The sequence below is a fragment of the Phyllostomus discolor genome, chromosome 2, assembly GCF_004126475.2.
Source record: "Phyllostomus discolor isolate MPI-MPIP mPhyDis1 chromosome 2, mPhyDis1.pri.v3, whole genome shotgun sequence".
NCBI classification, from domain to species: domain Eukaryota; kingdom Metazoa; phylum Chordata; class Mammalia; order Chiroptera; family Phyllostomidae; genus Phyllostomus; species Phyllostomus discolor.
The window spans coordinates 62,949,196-62,960,941 of record NC_040904.2 but is presented as its reverse complement, the minus strand read 5'-3'; the positions used below and the strand labels follow the sequence as shown (position 1 = coordinate 62,960,941).

The 11,746-nt window shown below is 37.5% G+C and overlaps 1 protein-coding gene across 1 annotated transcript in view; it reads right to left on the bottom strand.

Annotated features, from left to right (window-relative positions):
- Nucleotides 1-5,298: 5,298 nt before the first annotated feature.
- Nucleotides 5,299-11,746, bottom strand: part of LOC114488181 (SAM domain-containing protein SAMSN-1) — a 163,718-nt gene continuing 157,270 nt past the window's right edge. The window contains 1 exon segment of the mRNA XM_036017922.1: nt 5,299-5,576. Within this exon segment, the coding sequence (XP_035873815.1) occupies nt 5,374-5,576 (203 nt within the window). The 3' untranslated portion in view covers nt 5,299-5,373.

Sequence of the window (11,746 nt, the reverse complement as noted above, 5' to 3'; positions counted from 1 at the left end):
GTGTTTATTTGTTTAGTCAATCATTCAGTCTTTAAAATGATTATTCCTATACCATGCCAAGGGTGGGGAATTAAAGCTAAATAAAACATAGCCTCTTCCTACACTGTCAAGAGTAGACAAAGAAATATTCTGTTATGACCAAATGGTCACTTATTTGCAAAGTTCTGTTAAATCAGCCAGTTCTCTCTCATTGCCGCTGGACAGTAGTCATCCAAGCCCTCCGACAATTTGTGTCTGAAAAATTTGAGACTACTCCAAGTCCATACTGGTGCTGTGGTAGCATGTACACTGCTTCCACTTCATGTTCAGATGTCAGTTTTTATGCACATACCACATGCATTGTGCTGGGTGCTTTGCACGCATTGTTTAATTGAAGCAACATAGTCATGTGAAATACTATTACTAACATTATTTATACTTTGTAGAGGGTGAAAAATAAGCTCAGAGCATAAATGACCTGCCCAAAGTCACACAGTCCTCAAACCAGGACCTCCAATCTGTGTGTATACATCAAAATTGGGTGTGATCAGATGAATTCATTCATAAGGTAGGAGGTAGCATAAAGTGAGAGTTACTTCCATCTTATTTCCATTGGCCCCCCCAAAACTGGACAAATTTACAAACTGTTCTTCTTTTGCCTATATTTAGTACCTATTCTTTTTGCTCTCAACTTTTACATAATTTTAGCATGACTTCCCACTTTATAAAGGAGTACTTAAAGTCCACATGCTGATTTAGTTATACACTTTCTTTGCCTGTGGTGGGGGATGGAAGTGCGTGCATGTGTGGGACGATGGAGTATCTAAGATTTCCTCATATTATTTTTCTCAGAACTTATGCTTGTAACGGAAGTTTCTCAACATGAAATGTCATCAATTTGGTCTCACTCAGGAAGTTGCAAGGCACTTGACTGTAACCTCAGTGAATTGGATGTTCTCTAAAACTGATAATCTTTAGCTGCCTATCATTTTTGAAGTTTTAAAAACTGTTTTACTTCTTAACTAATTCCCTTGGCAATTAATTGATTAAAAACAACTTCTGAACAATACTTCAGGGTGAAGATATATTTGTGTTTATATTAGCAACAGAATGGGGGGAGGGGAACCAGAATTTAAATGATCTGATTTTTTGCTTTTATTAAAAATGTACTATGAGGCAGGCCCTCACTGGTGTGGTTTAATGGACTGAGTGTAGGCATGTGAATCAAAGGGTTGACAGTTTGACTGTTCCCAGTCAGGGCACACACCTGGGTTGCAGGCCAGGACCCCAGTAGGGGGCACGCTAGAGGCAACCATACACTGATGTTTCCCTTCCTCTCTTTCTCCCTCCCTTCACCTCTCTAAAATAAATAAAAACAAAATCTCTAAAAAAAGTACTAAGAGGATTTTATCTATTTACCAGAAATACAATTTCTATAACCATGCATACCATCATAGCACACCTGAATTTGGATATTCCTGAAATCAGAATAATCATTGCATCCCAGCATGATTTTATAACTTTCTATACTGAAAATGGCAGGTGATTTCAATGGAGAGGCTAGAGGGAAATTCTAATGCAGATTATCTGATCCAAAAGGCCTTTATTGGCATAATATTGGGCAGCATGTATGTTCCATATCTAAATGTTATTGAGTGAATAATAAATGAATGAGAATGAGACTCTCACCAAGTTTCAACTTAGACACACAGAGCCATTATAAGCATCTTTAAACATTAAAATATCAGCCCTCTGGCCACTTTCACATTCACTCTTAAAAGGCTCAGTCTCATGTCTCTCAGCCACATGCCATAGAAGGTCTAAGTTCCTCAACCACTTTACAGCTCGTGCTAAACTAGTCTCTACCTTCCTACTCCTTTTATCCTGCTTTCCATGATCAAGAGAAAAATCTAAGACAAAGGTGAGGCTAGAGCTGCAGGGGGCCAGTCGGTACTGTGAAGGCAGCAGCGCTCCCTGACTGTGGTGTATGCCTGCTTCATCTGTGTCCTCTTCAGTGCTGAGCTCTGATGCGGCCATCTCTCCACCAACTTGAACCTCATGGTGTCTCCACTTTCCTCCCTCCACTCCTCTTCTCAGGAGTCTAGTCTCTCTTCTTCTGCTTCCCTCTCCTCAAGGCCTCTGTAGCACTTCCACTCAAAAGCTTTTCCCTGGACCCTTGACTGCATATCATATCATCACTTTGAAGGGATTGAAAGGGTGGCTGAATATCATCACAGGAGATTTCCACCACTTTATAATGAAGTAATTCTTTAGAACCTAAAATTTCCTGGCATCTTCTTAAATAAATTGTACTCTCTTGACCTCCCTGAGGCAGCAGATTGAGTAAAATTTAAAAATTATGGTCAGTGGCCGTGCTGTGTCCAACACGTCACTGGAATATTCAATTTGGAGTGGTAGCCATAGCAGAAGTAGGGCCACGATGAAGACAGCATGTTGGAAGTTTGAAATTGAAATACTCTTTCCTGCTGTGGAGAGAGAAGTAGGCAGATGCTTTACCCCTGACCTGGGTTCTGCATATGGGATTAAAGTTCATGGATCTAGAAAAATGCATTAGAAAATTATAATGTAATGCTGTTCCTCAGCATTTGAATAACACTTTGTTTCCTGATTTATCCTAAGATCTTATGTTTTATTTATTAAAAAATAACCTTTTATGTCATGGAAAGTATTTACCTATAGGTTGAGTAGGTTGATTAAAATATAAATATGGAATGTGTTATGTGAGAATCGTTATTATATTCAAGGTACTCCAGTAGACATTTACTAAGTGCTCACTCTGTACCCATGGACTAAGGAGGCTAAACAAAATAATGTCTGCCACAGTGAAAGTCACCATCTCATGGAAGGACAGATGTCATACAAATAGATAAAATATAATGTATAAGTGCTATAATCAATTTGAGATACAGGTTGCTCTGGAAATGCAAAGAGGAGAATATCAAAGGAAATCCTGGAAGGGCTTCACAGAATAAATGACTTTTGTGAACCTTAAGAAGGAAAACAGAGGGCGGCTTCTGGATGTAGAAAATAGCAGGAACCATTCCAGAAAAATAAATAATGTAAGAAAATTCACAAAAGGAATAGTGAATTTTCAGAGACTTGCAAGAGATTGTTAGGGCTGGAGAGTGTAAAGTGAGAAGCATGAGAAAAAAATGTATGACTTATAAATGTAGGTAAAAATGATTGAGAAGGACCTTATGTATCCTGGAAGAAAGTTTAAATATTATGCTAAAGACAATGAGAAGCCATCAAAAGATTTCAAGCTGAGTAATACATGATTTGATTGGCATCTTGGACAGGTATTTCTGTAGGATCTGGGGATGATAGATTAAGAAGAAGGGCGCTTGTAGAACAGAGGTCAGTTGGAAAGCTATTACACTATTTCACACATGTAATCATGAGGTTACAAAGCAAGACAGCAGTCATAGGAATGGATAGAAAGCCATAAATATGAAAGGATTTCTAAAGGTGAGACGCATAGGGCTTGATTACTTATTGAATCTGTATGAAGAAGATATATGTGAAACAAAGTGAGAAATGATTTTCTGCTTTCAGTAGCTGGCTGGGTGTAGGTACTATTAAAGAGAGGTAGAGTGATTCCAGTCAAGATGGTAGGGTATGTAAATGCAGTACTTGCCTCCTCCCACAACCACATCAGAATTACAACTAAACTATGGAACAACCATCATTCAGAACTACCTAAAATCTACCTAAATAGAAGTCCTACAACTAGGGATTTAAAGGAGAAGCCACACTGAGACTGGTAGGAGTGGCAGAGATGCAGAACAAACTGGTCCCACACTCACATGTGGTGGCTAAATATCAGGAGGGATATCTCAGCTGTGGAGGTCTCCCCTGAGGAGCTAGGGGTCCCAGCTCCACTGCAGGCTCCCAAGTCCAGGGTTCCAGTACTGAGAAAAGAAGCCCACAAAATTTCTGGCTGTAAAAACCAGTAGGGATTGGGACTGAGTGAGATGCAGGGATTCTGGAGTCCCAGGTGGTTCCTTGAAAGGAATCACACATGGACTTACTCTGACTCACTCACTCTGAACTCCAGCACCGGGACAGCAGCTTGAAAGGCAGCAGGGACAGGAACTGAAGTGTCTGGAATCAGAGCGAGGTCTGGGGGAACAGCTTTCTCCCAGAGAAAAGAATTGACAGAGGCCATTGTTCTTTTGATGAACCTTCCTCCCACAGAGCCAGCAGGTGGGTGCCATATCTGAGTCTCCATCAACCTGGTTATCACTGTTTGCCTGGTGATTCCTTGAGACCTCACCCCACCCAACCTGTAGACCCACTGAAGCTAGCTCTCTCTGCTACGTGAGGACACAGTAGGAAGGTGCTATCTGAAAACTAGGAAAAGAGCTCTCACCAGAACCCAGCCATGCTGGCAACCTAATCTTGGACTTCTAGACTCTAGAACTGTGAGGAAATAAATTTCTGTTGTTTAAGCCACCCAGTTTATGGTATTTTGTTATGGCAACTTAGGTTGACTAATACATAGAAGTGTTCCAGAAGTTCAATAACACAGATCTGGGGGCTCAGGAAACAAACTGAAGTGAGGTAAGTGGTCTGGAAATTTATATATAGGAGAGAGAGAGAGAGAGAGAGAGAACTGATTATAAAACCTTGTCTGGTAGGAGGTATTTTGTTTACATATCTAATATGAAAATAGTGACACTAGTCTGGAAAATAACAAATGAACATAGTTCATTTTATTTTTAAAATTGGGACATTTTAAAATTAAAATTATTTACACTTAAAGGTGAAACAACTGTACAATTATTACAATTAGTTTTACTAAAACAGAATTGACAATATATTGTTTATACTTGTATACCAGATAACAGTGAAGAAATCAATAAAAAAATTACTAAAACTCCACTGTGAATTAGCATAAAAATGTCTCCTGTATTAACTCACACTTTTCCAGTAGGTATAAAAATGAATGTAAATGCTGCTTGGAAAAATTGATTAAACAGACACAGACTCTACTGCTATTCATTCGATAATAGGCACAAATTCAAAAGTGGCAGGTATGAAGAAAGGAGGGGATTGTTGCAGAATTTATCATTTTGCACTTAAAAAATAAAGCCAAATAGGGCTTACATGACACATATCAAAGACTTATAATAGACCTTTTCTAATATATACATGTAACACATTAACATGTGGCACTTAAAATAATAAATATACACATTATTTACAATAATTGGGAATTTTAGAGATATTAACTTTTATATACAATCATTCATATTAAAATACGTTAACTTTAGGTGGTATTTGCAAACACTTCTCTTTCTTATTTGATCTTTTAGCTCAGGAAGAGTTAAGAGGGAATGCAGCGGCAGATACAGAGTTTAGAATATGTGCTCAGTCACTGGTTTCTGTGATAGCAATCTTCTGCACCATGGCAGTCAGATTTCCAGACTCCAGATCTTCTTTGCCATTATCTGAATTTTCTGATGAGATATAGCAACCAGAGTCCCTTGGGCAGTCATGTAGCTGTGACTTATTTAAGGAGATGTCTGGGCTTAAGGATAGGGACACAGATTCATTTTCTTGCTCTTGAATAGCTGAAAATGGAAAAGAGGGCAGCAGTTAGGCAAAGCAAAGCAAAGCAGTTTTATTCATGTACTCATTCATCTTTAGGCTATTTTAAGGGTTGCAAGCTTGACTTCATCATCATAGAAACTTCTGTAAGTAAATGATGTATTTGCATATTTGCTTATTATAAAAGTAGTATTTACAAATATTCAAACCACTATTTTCTTAGAAGACAAAGTCTGACCTTTGTCGCTCACTTGCAGTTTCATGGTATTCATGTGAACTGCTTGCATAAGCAAAGATCAATATGGACTCTCATTTTACATCGATGATAAGTTGCCAAAGAAAGCAGATTGTACCCACAGTGTGATGGATGCCTTGTCCAAATACTCCTTAAAGAAACATTAGATGTTGAGTTTTGTAAGTTTTTTAATAAATTTTGGATATTAACCCCTTATCTGATGTATTGGTGAATATATTCTCCCATTCTGTGGGTTTGTCTTTTGAATTTGTTGATGTTCTCCTTTGCTGTGCAAAAAGTTTTTAGTTTGATGTAGTCCCATTTGCTTCTTTTTTTTATTCGGTTTCCCTTGCCTGGGGAGATATATCGGATAAAATGTTGCTATGAGCAATGTCTGACATTTTACTGCCTATGTTTTTTTCTAGAATTTTTATGGTTTGGGGTCTAATATTTAAGTTTTTAATCCACTTTGAATTTATTCTTGTGTGGTGCAACAAAGTGATCTAGTTTCATTTTTCTGCATGTGTCTCCCAGCACCACTTACTGAATAAACTACCTTTATGCCATTGCATGTTCTTCCTTCCTCTATTGAATACTAATTGACTATAAAGGTGTGGGTTTATTTCTGGCCTCTCTAAAAAACAATAGGTGAAGGACCTGAATAGATACTTCTCCAAAGAGGACATCCAGATGGCCAATAGACACATGAAAAGAGGTTCAACATCACTAATCATCAGAGAAATGCAAATAAAACCACAGTGAGATACCATCTCACACCTGTCAGAATGGCTATCATCAACAAATCAACAAACAATAAGTGTCGGAGAGGATGCGGAGAAGAGAACCCTCACACAATGTTGATGGTAATTCAGACTGGTGCAACCACTGTGGAAAGCATAGAGATACCTTAAAAAATTAAAAATGGATCTGCTTTTTGATGCAGTGATCCTACACCTGGGAATACATTTGAAGGAATCCAAAACACTAATTTGAAATAACGAAAGCACCCCTATGTTCATTGAAGCAATTTTTACAATCACCAAGATATGGAAGCAGCACAAGTGTCCATCAGTAGGCGAGTGGATAAAACGACAATGAAACATTTACACAATGGAATTCTGCTTGGTCATAAAAAAGAAGAAAATTTTACAATTTGCTACAGCATGGATGGACTTAGAGAACATTAAGCTAAATGAAAGACAAATACCATATGATTTCACTTAAATGTGGAATCTAATGAACAAACACAACTGACAAGCAAAATAGAGACAGATTCATAGATAGAGAGCAGGATGACAGATATGGAGGAGGGAGGTTAGGGGGTGGAGGGATTGAGCAAAAATGCAAAAGGACTCATGTACATGGATTGTAGGGGACCAGTTTGTTTCAGTCTGGCAAATGTGACTCAGTTCTGTATGGAAAACCTACAGAAGCAAAGTGGTGGGCCGGAGCCAGACCTTCAAACTGAGTTTTCCCATAGGAATCAGGCCTAGAAAATGCATACTGACTGTTATGGCTTACTCTTGCTAAAACTCCATCACCCTGGTCTGAAACAACAAATGTGTATGGTCTATCTTCAAGGTAATTTCCAAAGCCCAAAGACATTTGCCCAAGGACAGAGCTAATCAGCTTGTCGCCATTGCCCTCTGTATGTTATTTTCATTTCCTTTATTGTACCTAAAATGTAGACAACAATATTCTATGTAATAGATAATAAATCTTTGATGTAAGACCCAAGAAAAACAATAAAAGCTTGTCTAGGCAAGGATCAGGGTGCTCTCCTCTTGAGAGAGTGGCTGAGGCATTCATAGACACTCTCCCCTTGAGAGGGTAGCTGTGCCATCCCCTTTTTCTCCACAGGATTTCTGTTACCTGTGCATTTATTGTCTCTTTCAGCCACAACAGGCAGACTCTGCTGGCCAGAGTCCACCACAATGGATAACAGTGTGGTGATTGCAGGGGAGAGAGTGTAAGGGGGGCAGATGGTAATGAAAAACAATAAAATTAAAAAATAAACAATAATAAAAAGTAACATTAGAAGTCATTTGTAGTTTAAATGTATATTCCACACTAATGAATAGTGATCTTTGTGAATAGTTCTATAATAGAATCATAATTATGGGGGTTATTGAGTAGAAGATCACTATGGGCAACAATGTATAGTGGGACTTCAATGACTTGGAATTTAACTCATAAAAAGTAGTCATGGGGATGCAAAGTGTAGTTTAGGAAATATAGTCAATAATATTGTAATAATTATGTATGGTGCCATTTGAACTATTAGGAACTACTGGAACTATTAGGGAATACTTTGTGAAGTATACACGGTTGTCTAACTAGTACCCAGTACATCTGAAGCTAGTACAAAATAATATTGAAAGTAAACTGTAATTTTTAAAAAGGACATAATAGTAAAAAACAAAGGACTTAGAGTATTCAGAATTTTTCTGTTTGCATTCACTAGACAAATAGAGATAGAAATCAGGTTACTTTTAGGTAATAAACTACTACCATTTCCATTTAGTCTGCCTTATTTAGTTTGTCTTCTATATCTTTTTGTAGTTCTGAATTAACAATCATTTATGTCCATATTAGTAATTGTGTCATCAAAGCAGTATTCTAGATTCAACTGGCATTTTTAAGAAAATATTAATATTAGAGTTGTAACAAAATATATTTCTAAAGTACCTAAGTAGTCCAATAAAGTTTCACTTTGCTCAAAAAAATTTAGCACTAGCATTCTGTCTGTTACTGTGAAGTTTCTTTCTTTCCCTTCCCTGACACCAGTAAATGGGTATTTCTCTGTGTTATTAGATGAGTTCCTCAGAGAAGAGGTGGATCTTGGCTCACCACTTCTTAGGTGTGTCAGCATGTGTTTGTTCAAGTGTCAGGGCTTCTTCCACTTGGACCCATGAATAGCTAAGACTGGAAGAACCAAACGCATTTTTCACAGGTGGGGCAAGACCTCTGCCCCAGATGTTATGTACTTCATCCTGTTCTAGTCAGAAGAGCCTCAGTCCTGCCTTCAAAACCTTTGGGAGAAGGAAATTGTGTAATTCTCCTCAATAGACTCTTATACTGCTAAGTAATTTATATTTAGGAAACCCACACTTTATCTTGTCTACACATCTGCTTTTCAAATACATTTTCTAGACTCCAGCTATCTGGCCAACATTAGTTTTTGGTTCACTGTGTACCCACTTGTTAACAATCTTTGTTACAAGAGAGAATGGAGCCCTGTTGCCCTAAAGCATTCTTACATGTATGTAATACACCGACTTCTCTTCAATGTATGTCCCACACATGGAAGAACTGGAAAAATGGTGACCTAAACTATTTTCTGTATTCTGTGGCTTGGATGAACAACACAAGTTGAGAAAGGCTGGAAAAAATGATGAAAATCATTTCTTTACTCATCTTCAGAATGAATCATAACGGTCCTTTTAACCTTTTCCTCAAAGTGTTCATTTGCAACAATGAAACCACGTTTATGCCACTTTCTGAATCTTCAACAGATTCGATACAATTTTATTTAATTATGGATTCAATTATCAGATATTTAAATCTAGTGATGTTACAGCTAGTTCTAGGCATAAGGAAATTTAATTTTAATATGAACCTATTGTATTTGTTATTTTAAAATTTTAACTACCATGAAGCATTTTCTCTTTATTAGTCATAACAATCTTTAGGTTTGGGAAAGTCTGCTTAATATTCATTAGTATTTAGGAGTACCTGTTTTACTTTTGTTTCCAAGCCCCCTTTTCGTGTGTGTGTGTGTGTGTGTGTGTGAAAAAGCAGCTCAGAAACGGGGCCTCATTGTCTGAGGAAAAGCTGTCTCCCCCCTTCTGCCTATCTATCTTAATTGCCACTGAAGTGAAGTGAGCCAGGTCTGTGTTCCACTACCCAAGTTTTCCTGGAAAAGACCAGAGGCATCCATCCTTCTGTACACTTTCTGCTGCATCAGCACTGATCACCGTATTTGGAGTGTGATCCCCTTAGAAAGGTTGTGGGGATAAAGCCATACGTGATATTGAAGCCTATCACCTTAACACAAAATTAACATTGTTGAGGTACTTCCTTTCAAACTGACATCTAAATAAGAACCCCACTGATTGTGGGGTTCTCTTCAAGATACAAAACTTAGGCTTAAAGTGCTCTGATTTCCAAAGTTAGCTGTTTTCCTTTCTAAAAATAAGTACTTAGCTTGTTATTTTACCCTCAGAAGTCTTTATGCATTTATCTCAAAAAGTAACAAATAAAATGAACCTGAACATAAAATGAACATATCATTTTTTAATATTAGTAATAAAATGTATTTGTTTTTATTCCCATCTGAGAAACAGTATGTCGTGTTCTCTAAATTCTAGGAATTGGTTTATTTTAAATACAGGTTATTTATTGTGGAAACCCTTTATCTGCAATTTTTATGGAAAAAGGAAATAGTTTCTCACTATGACTGTTATGTAGCACAGTAATTTACAGAACAGCAGCAACTTGTTCAAGATGCCCCATGAAGTGAAAACCTGACTACGCGTCCCTAAACGCTTCCCGCCAGGCTTGTAACGACTCCAGGCAGGTGATCAGCTGGAGACCCTCAAACGTAACTATAAAAAGAAAAGGCAGGTCCTTATGGTACATCATGGAAACAGAAGTTATGTAGCATTAAAGTTTTGTATCTTGAGGGTTGGGATCTTTCCTTATTTTTTTCATCCGGACACTAACCACAGAGATTGGCATAAACCTAGAACTTGTGTTATGGGTGGATTTTCCAGCAAAGGGGATGAATTCACAGTAATGCATCCACATTTTCTTTCTAAGTCATTTATCCGTTTCGTGTGACCATGAAATAGAGTAAAGCTAGCTGACCTACCTAGAAATGAAAACTATAACCTTTATCAGCTTTGTCCCATGGTCCAACATCTGAGCTAACCAGGCAAGGAACATTGGAATAAGAAACAGTTTGCTTCCAAAATTGCACACTTGCCACCTCTTGCCACCAAAGTGTTTGTGATGTGTTAAGTTTAAAAATCAGCGTATCTAATTTATGTATTCATTATGATCTCACCTATAAGTGGAACTTAATCAATAAAACAAACACACAAGTAAAATATAACCAGAGACATGGAAATAAAGAACAAACTTACAGTAACCAGAGGGGAGTGGGGAAAACAGGGGAACGGTGGTCAAGGAACATATACAAGGGACAGGTGGACAAAGCCAAGGGGGTGGGATGAGGGCAAATGAAGACAACTGTACCTGAACAAGAGTCATCAGTGCAGATAAAATGTAGCATGGTGATTAAAACAAAAGACAGATGATTTAATTATTCATAAAATAATTATATTAGAGTTGTTACACTTAATTAAGTATAGGCAATCTCAATTATACTAAATATGAAGAAAGCTTAAAGGAAATCAAACTAGATCCTTATTCTGGTAAAAAAGTTCTCATAACTTAAGGAAATAAATCTGTCCTATATTCACATATGAGGAAGTTAAGGGTCCACTGAAAATGTAAACTACTGGTTTTTGCTTGACTTCCCCAGGTTTCTTACCCAAATATTCCAAATATTGACTTTAGTGTTTGCCTTAGGTGTGAAGCCTCTATTTCTCTGGGGCCAGTACCATAAAATAATACAATCCAGAAGGCATAAGAAAATACCTGATCAACAAAAGTGCCCAATAAACATTTTTTTAAATTAAAAGAGTGTGATATTTAGATTAATTAACCAAAGAAGATCATGAACCAAAGAAGATCAAATAGGGAATTTTGTTGGAACTCAAATGAAGATGCCTCTCAGCTCTGAATTCTCTTTTTTTTTTAGCTTGGGCCCATTTCTTTAGAGGAAAAACCAGGCATAAACATCTTAAGCATCATGAGGCTGGTTTAGAACCTCAGCCTCATGTTGCAGCCACATTTGAGTTACTCAAACCAAAATTCCATCATTCTCCTGCT